Source organism: Echiichthys vipera (genome assembly GCF_963691815.1).
Source record: "Echiichthys vipera genome assembly, chromosome: 14".
NCBI classification, from domain to species: Eukaryota; Metazoa; Chordata; class Actinopteri; order Perciformes; family Trachinidae; genus Echiichthys; species Echiichthys vipera.
This window is the reverse complement of record NC_139839.1, coordinates 18,052,328-18,071,259: the sequence shown is the minus strand read 5'-3', so window position 1 is coordinate 18,071,259 and position 18,932 is coordinate 18,052,328. Positions and strand designations below refer to the sequence as shown.

Below are 18,932 nucleotides of genomic sequence, written 5' to 3'. Positions count from 1 at the left end.
GGATGGGGAAATAATCTGAATGATCTGATGTGTTTTTTCAATCTGAATTAAGACAAACACTAAAGCATCTGTGCAACTTTGCAATAGATTTACAGTGCAGTGTGTATAGTCATATTTAGGGATGGGTAACATTACAATACCTATATAATACCAATACTGGTACCCTTAAAGTGTACCTCAGGTACTACTTCATCTGGTATCTAAACCACCAACTCTGAAATGCACTATGCTCCGCTTCATCACAAAACCGACTGTAGGGGTTACAGCTGCTGTGGCAGTGGGCCAATCACAAGTCACATTTGAAACTTCTTTATTTAAGAAAAGTGACAGTGTACATTAATTAACATTCATAAAAAATGTTAATGCACTGAAGTTATCTTAAAGGCTAGTTTTCATTGGCAGTCTCTTCGCCCGATGTTAATGGGTATCCTAAAGAGAAACATAAAAATACCACCTGCACATCGGATAAAAAAAATGTTAAATCGAAAACGCTTGCATTGTTTGGCTGCGAGCAAAACCGTGTAAATAGTATTATTTTTCCTAGATCTGGGTACAAAAAGAATCAAATTACTTTTGACTGGAGAAGCTCAGATACTACTTTGTAATGGGTTATTTTGGTGAAAAAAAGCCTTATTTCTACATCACTGTTGTCAGATACATGATTAATCAGTCTTTTCAGAGTTAATATCAGAGAAGTATGGCAAAAGTTTATGAATGAGAAAATGGCGACGGCAGATTCAGGAATAAAGACGAGTCCACAGAGAGGTCGATACACCCACGACAGATTAAGTTAAAGCTGCGGCCCGTAAGAAAGATAGAGAGGTTACAGAGCATAATTAACTATCAACTGGGAAACGGCTCTGTCCCATGCTGCCTTAGCAGTGTGTCACAGGAGGTCACCTCACTTATCTCTTTCCTGCCTCACTGAGGAATTCAAACTTGCAAATTTAAGGCTAGAGTTAACAAAAGTAAGGGGGGCAATGACATAACAAAAAGACGTGTAGCACATACTCCAGCAAATGTGGTGAAATGGACTGCTAAAGAAGCAGTTCAGAGAGCACAATCGGCAAAAGAGCCCCACTGTGTGAATCAGTAGATGAGGTATATGAAAGGAAGAAGCTGAGCTAACAGTTACCCGGCTGAGCAGCGACACTGAAAAGCCACGACACACCTGCAGGAATTTGGATGGTTCCACTGATAGTTCACTAAGTGTGTTAAGGAGACATGGTCAGCAGTCATGATGGGCCACAAAGGCGGTTTCTAAGTCATCCGAAAAGAGAGACATCAGAGAATCTAGCTAAACAGGAAAGAACCCAGAAAGCTTTTTGTTATATTTGTTTGAAATAGTTTACTTGAGGAAAGTCATTTGCAGCTTCTTTATTTTATTTTTGTTACATTTTGGGGGGAAAAGCAAACAAGAGTTTTGGCTGATAAATGAAAAACAACCACAAACCTGTCGAGTTCCTTTCCGAAACAACATGTCGGGGTCATTTTAAGCCGCTTCAATTGTACAGTGTGTTCATAACATTTTGTTTTTACTGAGATTTTTATCCATTTGTCTGAATTTAGAGTGAAATCGGCATTGGTACATTTGGATATGCCGTTTTGCAGTTAAAAGAAAATGAAGGTGAACTGTCTCATTACTCGGATTGTAAGCCAGAACCTCCCGCTGAGCTATTTGAAGCTTTCATGGAGCCGATTCAACAAAACATCTGTTATGTGAGGACAAACACAGTGACACAGTGACTGTGCTCACTCACACACACAACCACACACACAACCACACACACACACACCCACACGCACACCCACACGCACACACACGCACACACACACACACACACACACGCACACACACGCACACACACGCACACACACGCACACACACGCACACACACACACACACACACACACACACACACACACACACACACACACACACACACACACACACACACACATTATCCTCCGAGCTACCCATAAATGCTTACAGCCATATGGGATAATAAAGTCTGATCTTGGGTTTTTAAAAATGTCCTGAAATTCTGTTCTGTTACTTTTCTAAAAGGTTAATAAACATTGGACTTTACAGTCGAGGCTCTTTTATTAACTACTTATGTTATCCATCGTAATTCCGTAAATTATTATAACATTAATAAACATACGCTTCTGTGTCTACAGTTTAAAGAGTATCATAATGTTGCTCCTGCCAGTGTAACAGGCAATTTTACATCATAACAGTTTAACATTTTAAACTAATGTTTAGCATTAGTCATAAATAGATGAGGTGTATTCATACAAATAGGTTATGTATTTGCATTTATATTGTGTTTCTTCTTGTGCATAATAGGTGTAAGATTACACAGTGTTTGATTGATTGACAGAGAATAGGTCACTGCCACAGGCGTGAAACCGTGTGATCAGTCTCTCTGTGCTGAAACAGCCGGCTTTAAACCAGCTATGTTTAGGTTGAATGTTATTTGAGTTAAGTGAAATCTGTATAATTGATTGTTCAGGGACATGTTTAAGTTTGTCATACTGTATCTTGCACAGCAGGGGTTTCTATTTTTGCAATATCTTCAAATCCTGAGAGTAAAATGTTTGTTTTTCTGAAATAAAGCTTTGTAAGTTAAAGTTAAAAATAAACTGATATCAAATGTCAATTTCAAGCCCCTCTAGAATCTAAATGACTTTACTTGAAATGAATGCAGCTCAATACAAGTCCAGTTTATTGTCTACTGAGGCGGTGAGTAAACAAGTCGGGTGAATTGCAGCCATTAAAAAACAACGACAACCGCCTTTGAAAAGGTAACACCCTATCAAGCACAAAAAAAATTAATAACACAAAAACAGCAGAATAAAAAACAGCTCCCAAGACAGATAATGACAACTACATCGGGAATTTGCATATTTCCATTATCTGAAGAGCAATGCATATAATATATTGAGTGATGGTGACAAAGCACGGTGGTGGGAGCTCATTACGTGCTGTATAGGGCCATAACTAACGGACAGAGAGAAAATACAACACACTACAGCTGACTGGACTAAATGAGCAAAGCAGAGCAAAGCACCACATGCTGCGTTACCCTTTTTCTCTCAGAGCAGGGGTAAATCTGCTGATTCCATAAAATAAGGAATATTATCATGAGTGCTGAATAAGCCGCTGTAAAATGTATTTATGTAAATATAAGTCAGCTACAGCGCCTCTACACTTGAGGCAGGCATTACAAGGGCTAAATGGAAACTGGTTCTCACTCTGTATCACAATCAAGGGATGCACTACCTCCCTGCAGCACAGACCAGACTGCTCTTAACTATCATGGCTGCTAAAGCTGTTACATCACCTCCTGCATGTATGCTTTATTAGGTTATGCACAGAAGTCTATGCTCATTAATACTTTAGACAGGGTTTGGCTGGGTTACACAGTTATCCATGCATTATTTGTAAAGGTATGGGTATTATAAAACCTCAGCAAGGACCTTAGACTGTCGGACATGCCATTTTAATATTAGAGTTCCTCATTTCCTGAATAATTGAAATTTTAGTGCTATTAGACTTGAATTTTAAAGTGGTCTTTCACTCAAAAGAGTGTTTCTCTTACGTTTTACTTCGCTCGGATGTTTGGCCTTCACTGTGCTGAATGATGCATGTAGACATGTATGAGCAAGCATGACTTTGAGACACCACAGCTAGTTTGGAAGCCGATCGTGATCCGGTATTCAACTGTGATGTGGAACCCTGAAGCATCCTGTGCATATACACTGAGAATGAACGGTTCAGTAAAGTAGTGTCCAGCTGTTTTTGTTGCATGTTTTTGTAGATAAACCCTTACTATTTACAACACTTTCACACAGATGAGCAATGCACCTGTGCAAGCTTCTCAAGTAACGGAAGTGTACATAGTAGGGTTTTAGCGAAAATGCATGTGTGGAAAGTAATGAACACACGACTGGTAACGAGACTTGGTTCAGACCACACAAGTTGTGTGAGAGTTTGTAAACTGAGGTTTTATAGTTTGTTAAACGTGAAGAAATATGACTGCAACGCATCAAAATTCTTCTCCATTTGTTGATTCTTCATTCACCATGCAGGCATGCGACAAAACAAAGTTTTCTTTATGAATTGAAGAAACGGATATACAAATGGTCTAACTTAACTAAATTATAGGCATCTTTATCATTGAATTAAAGTGCATCCTTTTGAATGAGTATGCACTGAAAAATGTTCAAATCCAGATGCAGACGAGTGTTCATTTTCAGTCTTGTGGTCTTCAGCCCTAACCGACGCTGACTCTAGTGACATCACTTGAGGCAATGTATCCAATTTTTCACAGTTCCCCAGACTTTTTCATTCATTCATTCATCTTCAACCGCTTGTCCCTGTCGGGGTCGCGGGGGGCTGGAGCCAATCCCAGCTGACATCAGGCGTGAGGCGGGGAACACCCCGAACCGGACGGCAGTCTATCGCAGGGCACATAGAGACAGACAACCATTCACACCCACGAGCAAGTTAGAGTCACCAATTAACCTAACACGTGCATGTCTTTGGACTGTGGGAAGAAGCCGGAGAACCCGGAGAAAACCCACGCAGACACGGGGAGAACATGCAAACTCCACACAGAAGGGTCCCAGCCGGGATTCGAACCAGGAACTGATGGGGCGTGTAAAAGTTGTCAGAACACAAACCTCAGCACAATAAAACTTATTTTACATATGCAGTAATACTCCCTAGCACCTGTATTAATCTCTAAAGAGGTATACATTGTGGATACTGCCCATTCCCCAAGGTGTAGGATTCATGAAATTAGTTGAATTTGATTTTGTATACAACTGAAGAGTTACTTATGGTAACGCCTATAATACATAGTAATTGTGGGCCCACTTTTGGAGCCACTAGGAGGGCTTCATGTGCAAATTACCCAGAGTAAAAAGAGGTAGTGCTGACATATTCTGACTGACGTAAATCTTTACTCAGAATTGTTTTTTAATAAAGAATCCATTCACAGCAAAAAGAAGCGGCTTTTCTCTACCGGCTCAACCGTTCACTAGTGACCGCCCGACACTGATGGACATGTGAGCTGACATGTTCCCAATAGAGCCTCTAAGTATTCAGAGCACAGCGACTCAGCTGACATGTCCGCCCTCCATTCCCCTGCTGGTGACCTTCACAGTGAAGCGCTCGGCAGACAGCACTCAGATCAGATATGGCCTTTAAAGACAAGTGGCTCTCGCTGGGCGCCACCACACCAGCCACTCAGGAGTCTAAAGAGGCAGAGGAGATGTATGTCCACATGTCTGACACTCTGGGAGGTTAAGGAATTCAAAAGCCGCGTTAGTGCAACTGTCCCGTCTACGTGCAGTGTAAAGTATCTGATCATAGATAAGAAGCTGCAGCTGACCCCAGACTGGATCCGGCTCTTCATCACGCAGACTATAGGGCAGAAACATGTTTTTTTTTTTTTGTTTTTATCAGCTTGACGATATCAAAATAAGAATCCAGCACAGTGTATCTCTGGTGACAGAGGGGATATGAAAAAAAAAAGTGTCACCTCACCTCCAAGTATTCTGACACATAGTACTGAACACTATAAGCTTGGCTGCATGGCACTTTGAAACGTGTTAGTAGCTGCTTAAGAAAAAGGATTTAAGAGGATTTACAAAGTTTTATTTCCATTCCTTTCCTGTCACTAAAATACGCTTGATATTTTGTATTTCAAAGTTTTGAATGAGCTTGTCGCTATTCAGTATGCTTACAATTAATGTGGAAATAAAAGTTTGCAATTTTTAAAATCCTAAACTGAAGGAATCAGTGCACTGAAACTTTAATGACCACAAACGTGAAATATGAACGTCAAAGGACATCCAAGGTCTCTTAGTAAATATTAACACTGGTGTGATTCATCAGTCGGTGCACAAATTACAAAGTCTTCAGCTCGAAGAATTTTGGTTGACTTTGTAAACAGATGGTACCTTATTACAACAGCCAGCAGGCAGGACAACCATCAAGGACATTTTACAGACTCAATTATTCAGCACCATCCAGAAAAATAATTCATATTCAAAATCAGGAGCATATTGTCACAAGGCTATATATAGCAGGGGGAAAAACAATTTCCTTTTCTCACAAGTAAAATGTTTTGCAAAGACAGCCTTGATGTCAGGCAAAACATGAATCACTTAGGTGCTGCGCGGCGGTGCTAAATTTCAGTTATCAGGCATGGACGCACATTTGTCAAGTGTCCAAAAACACGACTCTAAATGAATGCTAATGTTGCTGTGTTTCTATTGGATGTGCAAATAGGCAACCGTTTGCTTAAAGGACCCATATTTTAGAAAATTTGATTTTCATGTCTTTTTTATAACTATAAAGCAGGTCGAGGCGCTGTATAAATACTGTGAAAATATCAAAACGCTCAATCCACAGAGAAAAGCATGCAGCCCATATTCAGAAACTGTGTCTTTAAACGAGCCAATGCAGAGCTCCAGAGCTGTAGACTGTTGGCTCCACACACACTTCACATATCGGGAAGAGGACAAGAGAGATATGAAAGATAAACTGCCTCTGTGTGAGTGCAGCACGGGCAGTACATGTAGATGAACAGCGCCCGATCTCCCTCCATGCCGCCAGCTCTTCCAACTCCCCCAACTCCCCCAACGGCAAAAGTCCATCGTAGTCCAACACCATTCATCTGCATGTAGCGTTTACGGTAATGAATCTTGATCTTAGCTCTGTGTTGCTAAAAGTTTCAGATTGATTGCCAGGTGGATGATATGATGTGATTGGTTTAAATTGCGTTACAGTTACCAGTTTACTTAAGCATGTGTCATATTTTGTTTTACAGAAAAACATGATTGTATTTTGATGTGAAAATATTTGTGTATTTTTTGGCCTATATTATCAAATAGGTGCACAATACGACTAGGGATGTGATCTAAAAAAAAAGCATTTTTTGTTTTATCTCGACTTTAAATAAATAAGTAGTCAGGTTGTAAATATTGACAGTCAATAATAACTTTGATAAACAAAGAGATATTTAAATATTTTTGAGTTGTTGAAATCTAATGTTTCTTGACATTTAATAAAAATGATGCAAGCAATTTGAAGTCAGAAGCACATGGAGAGACACACATACTCATACAGTATACCTGTAGGCAAAGAACAAAAGAGAAGAAAAAAGGCTTTGAGTGGTTGCAACATCTGTTTCCTCTACGATTCATTCTGCACCAGTACTCAACTGGACAGCTTGTTCTTTCATCAACTGAAATCAGTTTTTAGTGGGTGCTTCTCAAAAAGAAAGAAAAGATGCCAGTTGTTCTCCTGGGGAGATAAGTGCTGACGTGAACCGGACCTGCGACATCGTGACAACGGGTTAAAATGTTTTAATATCACAGGAGTGAGCGTGACATTCGCAGTATCAGGAGCGACGTCAATCAGGCAGAAGGGCAAACTGCCGGTGTAATGTGTAACATGAGGTGGCCAAAAAAATAACATTTATTTTTACAATTAACACTTGAAATGATTAAGGCACTTGTAAATGACAAGGTGGTACAAAATGTAAACCATACTTTGGTGTTTTTATCTCTGTACTTCAAGTGTAATTTCGACACAAAATCATCCCATGGTGTTTTTCGGCACTTATATATATAAAATAAGCCATCGAGACAGTTTTTTTTGTGTATGAACTATCAACAGAAAAATCCGGCAGAGTCAGCCAGACGTGGCTAACACTGATTAGCTTGGGGCAGTACAGTGAAGGCATTAAAACGGCTTTTTTAACCACTAATACTGCTCAAAATAACACCAAACTCCGACAAGAGTCCCTACACATAAAACGAAGCGCCAATGGGCTCCTTCCTTTTGGATTGCATTTGGTAAATGACTTAAATGGACTTTACTATGAGAGGAGCAGGTACCGGGGCCAGTTGGTAAGTCTTTCAAAACACTCTTTTAATAAACTCTTCTCTAACTACAATGTTGGTTCTTTCTTTTATGTGTAGGGACTCTTATCGTGCTACTGCAGAGGTTTGGTAGGGACACACAAATATATGAAGTCTCAAAAACATATTGCTTTCAAGCTACCATGCTAAAAGCACAGTGCTGATATTATGATATTATTCAAAGTTTGTCCACAAAATGCACCTGAATAAATGCCTAAAGATGACGGCGATTGTTAGAGTGAGCAACAAATAGAAGAGTTGTCCTGAATATGTGAGCTTATTGGCCCACACAGCACTGCTCAGGGGATCAGTGTGTACTCCGCTCATATGGTTTTCTTTGCAGCTCAGAGGATTGGTTTTATAGAGGGGTTACAGTGTTACTGTAAGAAATGGCATATTTTTCTCTTTGTTTACTTGACTTGAAAAATACGTAAAACATTTGCTAAAGCCTATATTTTTAAATCCTAAAGGAAAAATGTTTGATCAAATGAAAAATAAACCATTGAGCAAGAGATTTATTTCCTCTTTGACAGACAGAGTTGGAAGAAAGAGACGGACCAGGCTCTGCTGGCACCTGGTCGTGTGTTTCTTCTTGTCTGCAGCGGCTCACATGATGGCTTAGCGTGGTGTGCAGTCTCAACTGTGACTCAGTCGTCCCTCCCCCCTCCCTGGAGAAGGTGACCTCTTCAAAATTCTCTTACAGGCATCTGAACTGCACCGTTGTCATGTGGATGCCGAAAGCTGAGTGCGACACCAAAGGGGACTCACGCAAAGCTATTGAACCTACTTCAGAGAAACCTCCAAAAACCTCAAAGCTTATATGACTCCACATAGAAGAGTGTTTTCAGTGGGTACTGCCTACAGAGTAGTTGAAATAAAAAAAGTGTCACAGCTGCCAAATAACAGTAAAAGGACACTTTTGAGTACAATTAGCCTAATAACGCCTACTCTCGATGCAGACCAATGCGGATAACAGCTCGCTGTTCCAAATTAGCTGAACTGCAAAGAGCCCTGCACCCCCGCGCTACTCACTCCTGCCAAATCCCTGATCAGAGCTAATCAAACTGTTTATATCTTATCTAATGACAGCTGCAAAGTTTATAACAGAATGTTGCACATTTCTCCTTGTTTCCTTTCATCCTTTATGCAAATGTTATTCACATTTGCTGCACTTAAAGTTCCCATATAAAGCTAATTTTAGGTTTCTACATGTTCACATGCTTTAATAGGAATGATACGATACTCTGCAAGACAGTAAATATGTGATAATTATTATCGGTGACATGTATGTATGTATTGACCCTCTGTCCAAAACGCTCCATTTTAGCGCATCTCTCTTTAAAAGAAAAGGCCCAGTCTGCCCTGATTGGTCAGTTTATCCTGGTCTTCTGCACCTGTGTCTATGCACCGTCTTTGCTGCAGGGGGATAAGTGTAGCAGCACTTTCTACCTTTACATATTATTGTTTGTTTAAAGACACAATTTCTGAATACGGGCTGTGTGCATTTCTCTGTTGATTGAGAGTTCTGATTCTGTCACAGCATCTATATAGCACCTCGACCCGCTTTACATGTATAATAAAAAAGAAAAAAACAATGAGAATCTAACTTTTTATAATATGTGACCTTTAAAGATGAAGCACAGATATTTGTATTTGAACCAAATACAAAAGAATTGGAGCAGACGTGCCCATCAGTGAGAGCTGCACTAACTGCCTGGGGGTTTTTTTTCAGTTCCCCTCCCATCTCCCTCCTAAGCAAATAAAAATGGCTTGAGCCAAAAAGGGAAGCACACATCAATCTCTTTCATAATGCAGAAAGAGTACTGTTGTAATGGCCTTGTGTTATCGTGAAAGCAAGTGTCCTGAAATAGACGAGGGACATTTGAGCAACACATAGACAAGAGTCGAGACATGAACAGAGCTGCTCCCCTTTCCTATATGGCCATGTAAAGTGGTAAGGTTATCAGATTAGATATGACAAGCTGCATCTTTCAGAAAAAGCAGGGGAGGGGGCTCCAAACGCATGGAGTAAAACACATTCTGTGCATCTGACAGCATGTCTGACAGTGCTTGGCCCCATGTGCCATGTGCCGTTTTTCTGACGGAGGGAGGCATCTAGGCTTTGCTGACTCCTCTTTTCCTTCGCTCACTCTTCGTCTCCGAACAGCTTCATTTCCTTTTCTATTCATTTGACGATTTGATTATTTCTTTCCATGTGAGCAGCTGAGACTACAATGCTGAGCTGCCACAGAAAATCTTCACTTTAGTTGGTGTAAACCTCTTGCTCTTGAACTGCTCGCCCCTGCGTCCTCCTTGATCAGATAGGAGCAAATAGAAATTTACAATACGTGCAGGACAGGTGAAATCACACCTTACAGATAATTAATGATTTAAATCATTAAATCATTTTATTCAGTACAAATGAATTGAGTTGCTGAGCTTCCTGCCTGTCATCTGTCGCTTCATTCTACTTGCCCTGCTCGTGCTGCGTTCCAGTGCCATGGGAAGGTCGAAGTTTCGAACCGCCAACTAGGAAAAGTGCACTGGAATGCCTGTCAAAGAACCTCCTACTAGTGAATTTGGGGTAGGTCTACATCCCTCTAATTCAATAGTAGGAGATTCCACTTTGACAGGCATTCCAGTGCATAGTTGGAGGTCGGAAACTTCAGACTTCCCATGGCACTTAAACGCAGCATTTCTCTCTCACCGCACGTGCCAGGGGAGGAGGGAGCGTCAGAGGTCAGGCAGGGGGAAGACATGCAAGAATAAGAACTGCTTTAACAGAAATGCCAAATATGATTGACCAAGCTTCAAACTGCTATGCACAAGTTTTCAAGATGCCTCGGGTCTCAAGTTAAATTGAATGCTCCCATAACAAACATAATTAAGTGAGGTTAGGGTAAAAGCCTGGCAGCCTGTAATATATTGACATATATCGAGATAGTGGATTTTTTCTATATCACCCACGAGTCTCTTGATATACTCTATTATTGGAGGGATGAACGCTATTCTGCCAAAAAGTTTTGCCTTATTGATGTTTTGATGGCGGTGGATGAAGAGCGCTGTTTAACAGCCTGTTCCAAAATCTCCCATGGATAATTTAATAGTTTAATTTGGGTTGAAATCTGGAGGCTGGGAAGGCAACAGCACACAATTCACATTTCCATACTCAAATTGTGCATTCAGCGCCCTGTATGGAAGCATCTGGATTTATTATGTTTCACTGCTTATTTATTCAAGTTTATCGTTTAATTAGTCACCCAAAACCACTAAATCCAGTATGGATAGAAGAATATATGAAGGACTGTTAAGAAGTAAATGAGATATAGCTTACAGGACTTAAGCCATAGAAAGCAATGAGCGATGTAGGAACTGTCCGTGGTCCTGAAACCATTTCTGCATTCAGAAGAGTGCCCTTTTATGTTACGTTATAAGTTATGTGAAAGGACAAAGAGCAATATTGATACAAATGTTCCTTTATCCATCTACTCTTACCAGTTTGTCAATGCCTGCATCCTAGTTTGGTGCGAGAATTACTTTATTCACATAAAGTATCAAGACGGTTACGTGGAGCTGCCCAGAATGTAGACTGACTTTAATGAGGCCAAGCGTAGTAACTCCCCTTTTCAAGCAAAGAACAAAGATTTACAAAGTGATGCAACTGCTTTAAGTTATGTAATGTCTTTCTGACGGTTGCTGTAGCTACGGTAGTGTGTTACATTCTCTGCAATGCAAGCCTGTCAGCTGATCTGTTCAATGGGCAAGATGAGTCTTAATGTGACTGTGTGTTCATTTAACTCTTTGGAGTCTGTAAATTGAAATTGTCCATGCTGAGAAATTGTTATTCTGCAATTATAATTCACATAGATTATTTTATTGATACAATGTGCTGGATACTGCGGTCTGCAGCATACATATTTTTTGGAAGTTGTTTTCAAGCTGCATTGCCTCTGCATGCGTGGATGTGCAAGGATCAATTGGTGCCATTTTGGGCGTCTGGCAGAGCGGAGAGAGCGCTTGATAACAGAGGAGGTTTGCATCATGAGCAAACACTACAGCTAACGCCTCAGCTGTATCTTCTCACTGAATACACACCGCTCTTTGAGGTTTTCACCAATGACATCACTGCACACACACATACGCTCGCAGCATCTACACTGCCTTTCCAAACACACTCCATTCCTAGCTGTAATCTAAAGGCAATCTGATAAAGAAATCTGATTACCACAGAGAATCATAAATTCATTCAACACCAAGACAGAGATGATTCTCAAAAACACAGAGCCAAATAAACATGCTTTCCTTTAGAAAACAACAGGAAAAAGGCACTGTTCCATGTTGAAGTGTTATTAAATATGACACAGTCCTGTCTCACCTTGGAGAATCTTTATCCGTGTCAGCCTTATCTGCATTTCTATGTTTTTCAGAATCCTTTGAAACCCATTTCTAAGAAAAGTACCTTTCAGTCACTACTTGGCTATTCTGTTGAATGTGTATCCAAGCTACGCTCTCCTTTGCTCACTCTGTGTTCTCTATGAGGCATAATAGAGTCCTTGAACAGGGAGGATAACGGCTCTCTTGAAATAAAGGAGCTTGGTTGATGAATCTCTGCCTCAGGCCCAATATCAGGGCCTGGGAGGAAAGCAGTATTTACCCAAAGGGGGGGGTGGGGGGGTGGTCGGGTCAAGGCCTATTGATATATGTCCATCTTGAAGTGAAGGTGCAGTCAGGTGTTCGTGGTGTGGAACAGCTGCTTTGTGCCATTCGCTCTCTCCCACTCTCGCTTAATGAGCCTGTGTGCCTGACTGCTGAGAGAAGCTCTTTAGCAGAGTGCAATTAATCAGACGTTTCCTTGCAGGGACGAAACCAACCAGACATCCAGCAGCAGGGCAGTGTGATTACACACCGAATGCAAATTCTTCGCCATCCTAACCGTCCCTGTTTCTCAGAGGGGCAGGGGGGATGCAGGAAAAGCTGCAGTCAAGGTAGTTCGATTGTAGTCCTTCATTTTAATGGCAACAAAAAGACATGAAGCTCTAGTTTCCATTATGTGGAGCTCATGAATCGGGAGGACTTCATTAGACAGTTAGGATTAGATTACATAGTGGGATCTCACACAAGTACATTTGCCCAAGTACTGTACTTAAATAGACTTTTGAAGTACATGTTCTTCAGTCTGTGTAGCTTTAGATGAATACTTTGACAATTGTGGGATAATTGTAAATACTAAAACATATCCATCTAAATATAGCTATAGCCACCGTACGCTTATGGTCATACGAGACCAAGTATAGGTTGTAACAGCAGTGTGTGGTTTTGTCTTTTAAAAGTTTCACAGTTTTGCTTTAAACTACCTCACGAAATGAAATGAAATAGCTGATATTTGCTGTAAAATTAGAATGTGCAGCTGCATACACCTTTATGCATAATCTATGTCTCATAATAATAAAAACACAGAGGCATTATTTTGTAATGAATATCCTACTTTCATATTTGAATTTATTTTGATTTATTTCAAACATTTAAAAATAAAAATAAAATAAACATGTAAAAGACACAGCCTTTACCAATAATCATGGTGAATATGTCTCACGTACATTAAAAATTCTTGTTCAAATAGGAGAAGAAGCACCATGCTCATATAGTAATGTGTCACTAATGTGACAGAAACCAAAACTCAATATCCAGCACCGTTTACGATCCTTATGGCTCTTTTTTGTAATATGCATAATGATGTGTCTCCAAACCTCCACACAGTAATGCAGATACAGTTTCCAAGAGATTCTGTGGTCTGATGTCACACTCTAAAATAAGTCTTTCTAAAATAATCTTCTCCATAATAGCTTGTACTTGTGTATTTAAAGATTTCCAAATAGCACATGTTTGATTTTATTTAATGATAATGTGGTCTTGTATACTTCAGGTACATTTTCAATTCAGGACTTTTAATTAGCATATCTTTAAATTGTATTACTAATAAAGGATCTGAGTACTGATATTAAATGCTAAAAAAATGTAATACTGTAGCAATTGGACTTTAACACTGCAACAACGTCAGCAAACTGATATATAATAATACTCCATTACTGCGTGAATCAGAATATCTATTGTAGAGGACATCATGGCAAAGACAACTCCTTATGTATCAAATGGAAACATACAGTACTTCTCTCAATGTTTTTAATGAAATGACAACTCTCTAAATTACCCTCAAGACACACATTAGAAGAAGTGATTTTATCTGTTGAGACTTTTTTTTTTGTTATTTAATGTTTCACAACAACAGTCTTGACATCAGTATAATCTTTGTTATCTTGGAGCCAGCCTGAAGAGGTTATTGAAAGAACCCGTCAAGGCACATAGACAGTGATTTTAATACTCGCCCTTGGTGGTTTCTGGATATTTAAATAAGGAGCTGCAGTATTAGAATTACCAAAACAAAAAAGTGTCTATACTGTGGTCCCATGTAAAAAGTGAGATTTCCATGTTCCTTTTTTTTAAATTATAAAGCAGGTTAAAGTGCTATATAAAAACTGTGAACGTATCAAAGCTACAGAGAGATGCCCTAAGCTCATATTCAGAAACGGGGCCATTAAACGAACCGTCAGGACTTTTGTATTGTTGTGATGTCACAACTATACTAAATATAGGTAGAATGTGTCGCTACAATGCTGTCACAGTCATTCACCGGCTGCAATAATGGTGCAGATCGATGAGAGCGAAGATGTGTAAGACCCGGAAACACTGACCAATCAGAGCAGACTGGGCTTTTATTCGGGAGGTTGCCTAAAAGAGACAGGCGCTAAAACAGCATTTTAGACAGAAGGTGAATACAGGTATATTCAGACGGACAGTATGAGAAAAATGAAAATAAGAAATCATTTTTCAACATTAAATCATGTAAACATGTTCTAGTAGAATCCCAAAATTCAAGTTTGAACCTGAATATGAACATAATGTGTCCCCTTTAAGCAGTATATGCAATCTGTAGTAAATTATGTAAATATGACAAAACCTGGTTTTGTTCCTGCTCTCAGGGGCCAGCTGGTAATGCCCAGATGTTCCTCGGTTCAAGAGGTCTTTTCTGCCAGCAGCCATTAGTCTGTTTAATGAGGACATTTCATAACCACATCCAGGATGCACTGCTGCAGATAGACATGTCTTTAATGACCCATGTGTGTGAGGGTGTCTTTGTTGTGCTTTTCTTGGATCCGTGTGGTTTCTTCAGCTTGACCTTTAGTATCAGTTATGTTTGTCAAACAATTATTTCTTCTGATGAGAAGAATTATTATGATGAGGTTGGCTGCATGAAACAGTAACAGACTCTCCTTGTGTACGAATCAGCTGCAGGAAAACAAACACGACTCCTTATTTGATCAGCGTTACGAATACGTCAGTTAAAGCAGTTTAGATCAAAACAATACTGTCCTCAGTGCAAGGCATCTCCAACATGAGAGAGAAGCTGAAACTATAGTATTTGATGGTGGTACTATTCCAATTTGAAATAAATGTGCGATAATGCATGGATCCATTAAGTGGTTGGCACATTATTTTCTATTACAGTCAAAATCCTATCATACACATTCCGTTTTGATGGTAGTTATGCCTTCAGGCTATGATAAGAAAAATCCCTCTTATGGTGTGTGATGAAAAGGAAGACAGAGTCCACTTTCCTTAAGATATACAGCAAGGGATCGACTGTTTCATTTAAAAGATTCTTCCAATTTCAAGCTGACTTTAAGATGCCTTTGCTTTTGTTCTGATAAAAAGCTCTGTTCAGATGTGGCCAGTGTCTTATTAAGGGACAGGCATTACACGTATAAATGCCTCGACAGCCTATTACTGTCACATTGTCCCACAAACTATCAACAGTCACTGACACAAGTGTCTCTCGAGAGCCCCCTGCAAGTCCCTCTCTGGCCTTAAATGAAGCCCTCTCTCCTATAATGAAGATTAAACTGACATTTGGATGAGGGTTGGCTATTGCTCCAAAGCCTTGACGAGGAGGAGTGGGCTGGGACTGGCAGCCAAAATAGGATGGCTAACTAGCCTCTCAGCAAATACAAGCTGTGCAGCATGTGGGAATCCATTCTAAACTACAGTGTTTACACTGTGTCACATGGTGGAAATGGGTAAAGTATTACAGATGGCGGCCCGTCAGCCTTGACACAGCAGGTGAGAAAGGACAGAAAAGTTGAGTGCTCGAAGAGTCACATCAGGAAGCGGTTCCCGAGAAGGTTGATTGTGCCCAAGAGAGACTATAAACTGCTTAATCATTTTGTCAGCCAACCAATTATCAGCTTCTACAATCTGCCACCAAAACACAGAGACACACTGGCAAGCAAATGAAGCAGAGGTCCCCTTCCAATTTGAGATCACGATGACAGTAGTGTTGCTGTTGCCTTTGTTTGTTTTTAGGGTTTATAAATGTTTTTGCAGATTTCAAATTGATTTAAAAAAGCACAAGATGGCTCTGTGAGAATCAGTTTTATGACTAGGCAACTGCCGCAGTGCCCGCAGCAGAGGGCCCGTAGCAGAGCCCCCACAGCAGAGCATGTCCATTATATCCTACTGAAGCTGTTGTATGGACCACAGAAGCTGCACACAACAGCTTAATTCTGTTTTCATTTTTTCAATATATTTTCTCTCTCTATGTACAACCCTTCAATAGGTAAAAACTACATAAAACTGTGTAAAACAAACCAAGTGCAATTTGTTTTAAAATGATTAAGATACATAACTCATATAATATATATATAATATGATGCAGCACAGAAACCTTGTGGGTGTTTTCATATTTCCCTATTAAATAAATCAATCAAATCAATGTGTATCCATGATCCTGTAGTTAAAATTATCCAGTTAATTCATTCAGTACCAAATCATATAGCCTAGGCCTCCAAACCCTGCATAAGCAGCTGCATTACTACTCAATATACACACAGTGATGCTGGCAGCAACCACAGCTGTCTGTGTAGCTTCTGCGCCCTGTCTATGTGACATCTTATGTTCATTCCCCATGTATTTTGGCTATTAGATTAGGCAACCAACTGAACGGGAGATGTATAAAGTGAAGTTGGGGAATGTGAAAAAAAAGGAGTGCACTTGTCCTAGAAATGCTCCCTCTATGTCAGTTTAAAAATACTTGGAATGCACAGTTCTGAAGTTTGGCACATTTACCAGCAGAGAGTGCACCCAGAAAATCTCTATATCTAAAGAGTGATTTTAAATACAAGTAACAGGAGGTAAAAACACAAATGGAATCACATCATATGTTTGTTGCTAAAAAACAGTCTATGGCAAGCCTGTGGTCCAAATCTACGAAGACAGATTGTTGAGCTCTTTTTCAACTGAGGCTATCCAGATGCTGACCCTCGGAGGACGGCAAAGACCCAAGTCTGTAAATAGTTGGCCTACATGAGGGGGACGGGAGGCCATGAAGCACATGCAGAAGTTACAGCATGTTGTGTTCAGTCTTTATATAATCCAATTAGAGCTAAATGATAATCAGAGAGTGCTGAGGATTAGAGGCTCAGGCGGCTGGAGTCGTACTACGGCACGGATCAGCAGCACCTGTGAATGACTCATTCCTCGGTAACGAGCAGCAAATGACTGCCTCTGAGAGCAGCATTCAGCGACATAGTGAAGCAATTTAGGATCATTACTGGCATAGATTAAAATGTATCAGACCTTCATAGAATGAGGATTTGTGATGAAGGATTTACATATTAAAGACAGATCATATACACTGTATAATAACACTTCTGCATGAGCATGTCTTGACTTTTTCCACTTTCTCTAGCTAAAGATGTTCTGTGCTACTCAACCATCTCCTCCTGAAAGCTTGTAGTGAGTGCGTTTTAACTTTACAGTCTTACCTCTGTCAGTGTCGTAAAGGTAGACAAACTTCTCCCACTTGTAATGATCCAGCAGACTGAGAACAGCTCCCCGCAAACTAGGCCTCATCTGGATGACAAACTGCACGTCAGCGTCGATGGGGAAGCTGGGAGTAATGAAGGAGGTGTGCAGCGCCCCGCAGAAGGAGGTCAACGTGTTCATGGACTTCCTGTCGTAGAAGCCGAGGATGGCGTAGACTCCTCGGGAGAACTGGGAGCAGACTGGTGACAGGGACAGAGAGAAGGTTCAAGGCAGGGACAAGCACACAGTCAAAACAAAGTAATTTATGATCAGTTATTCCTTCAGTTAGGAAGGATGCCAAGAGTACAAACCGGCCTTTCAAAGTACGGGCAAAATTTCACGACTTGTTGAAAGTTAAAATAGCTGAGTCGATTAACGGCCAATGCAGGGGTAAAAATTTCAATGCCAGGTCGAGATGTGTGTGTGTGTGTGTGTGTGTGTATGGGGGGGGCGGTTTCATGATGACATTAATCTTCAAAGTGAAGGAGCCGCAATCCGAATAAATGGGCGCCATGTGGGATATCTGCTCCCCATGGCCATGCTCTGCTGCCCGGTGCCCTTCACTTCTCCTTGGTCTAAATGCAACTGCTTGGGTAATCAACTAGAAATAATAGGGAGATCAGTGCATTGGCCACAGCTCTTAATGGACTAATACACTGAAACATGAGCATGCAAATGTGCAATTGCGAGCTGTGCTGCAGTATAAAAGATTTATAACAAGCCCTATCTGCCGCCATCTGCGGGCATATGGAAATGAGCTCCGACCATAAATGCTCATTGCATCAGACACTTGGTCTTACAAGACGTTAACTATTTTATTTATTTGTACATAATAAATGTTTTTAACAACACCAAGCAGCACTAAAGCTGGGATATGACCCTTGTCTAAATGTTAGTATTAACTAAAACAAGCACATGTTGGTCAAACCAGTAGAGCTGATCTGGTTTTTCTGAGCCTCTGCTCATTTCAGATTCCAACACTGTCCACTGAAGCTTCTCAGTACCTCTGATAAATGTTTGATTATGTTTGATTATGCCTGGAAATCTAGACCCACATCTAGAATGATGTAGGG

The 18,932-nt window shown here is 40.3% G+C and overlaps 1 protein-coding gene across 1 annotated transcript in view; it reads right to left on the bottom strand.

Annotated features, from left to right (window-relative positions):
• gria3a (glutamate receptor, ionotropic, AMPA 3a) overlaps positions 1-18,932 on the bottom strand; it is a 71,926-nt gene that overhangs the window by 39,052 nt on the left and 13,942 nt on the right. The window contains exon 3 of the mRNA XM_083927465.1: positions 17,820-18,059. Coding sequence (XP_083783591.1) covers positions 17,820-18,059 — 240 coding nt within the window. The remainder of the gene's footprint in view (positions 1-17,819; positions 18,060-18,932) is intronic.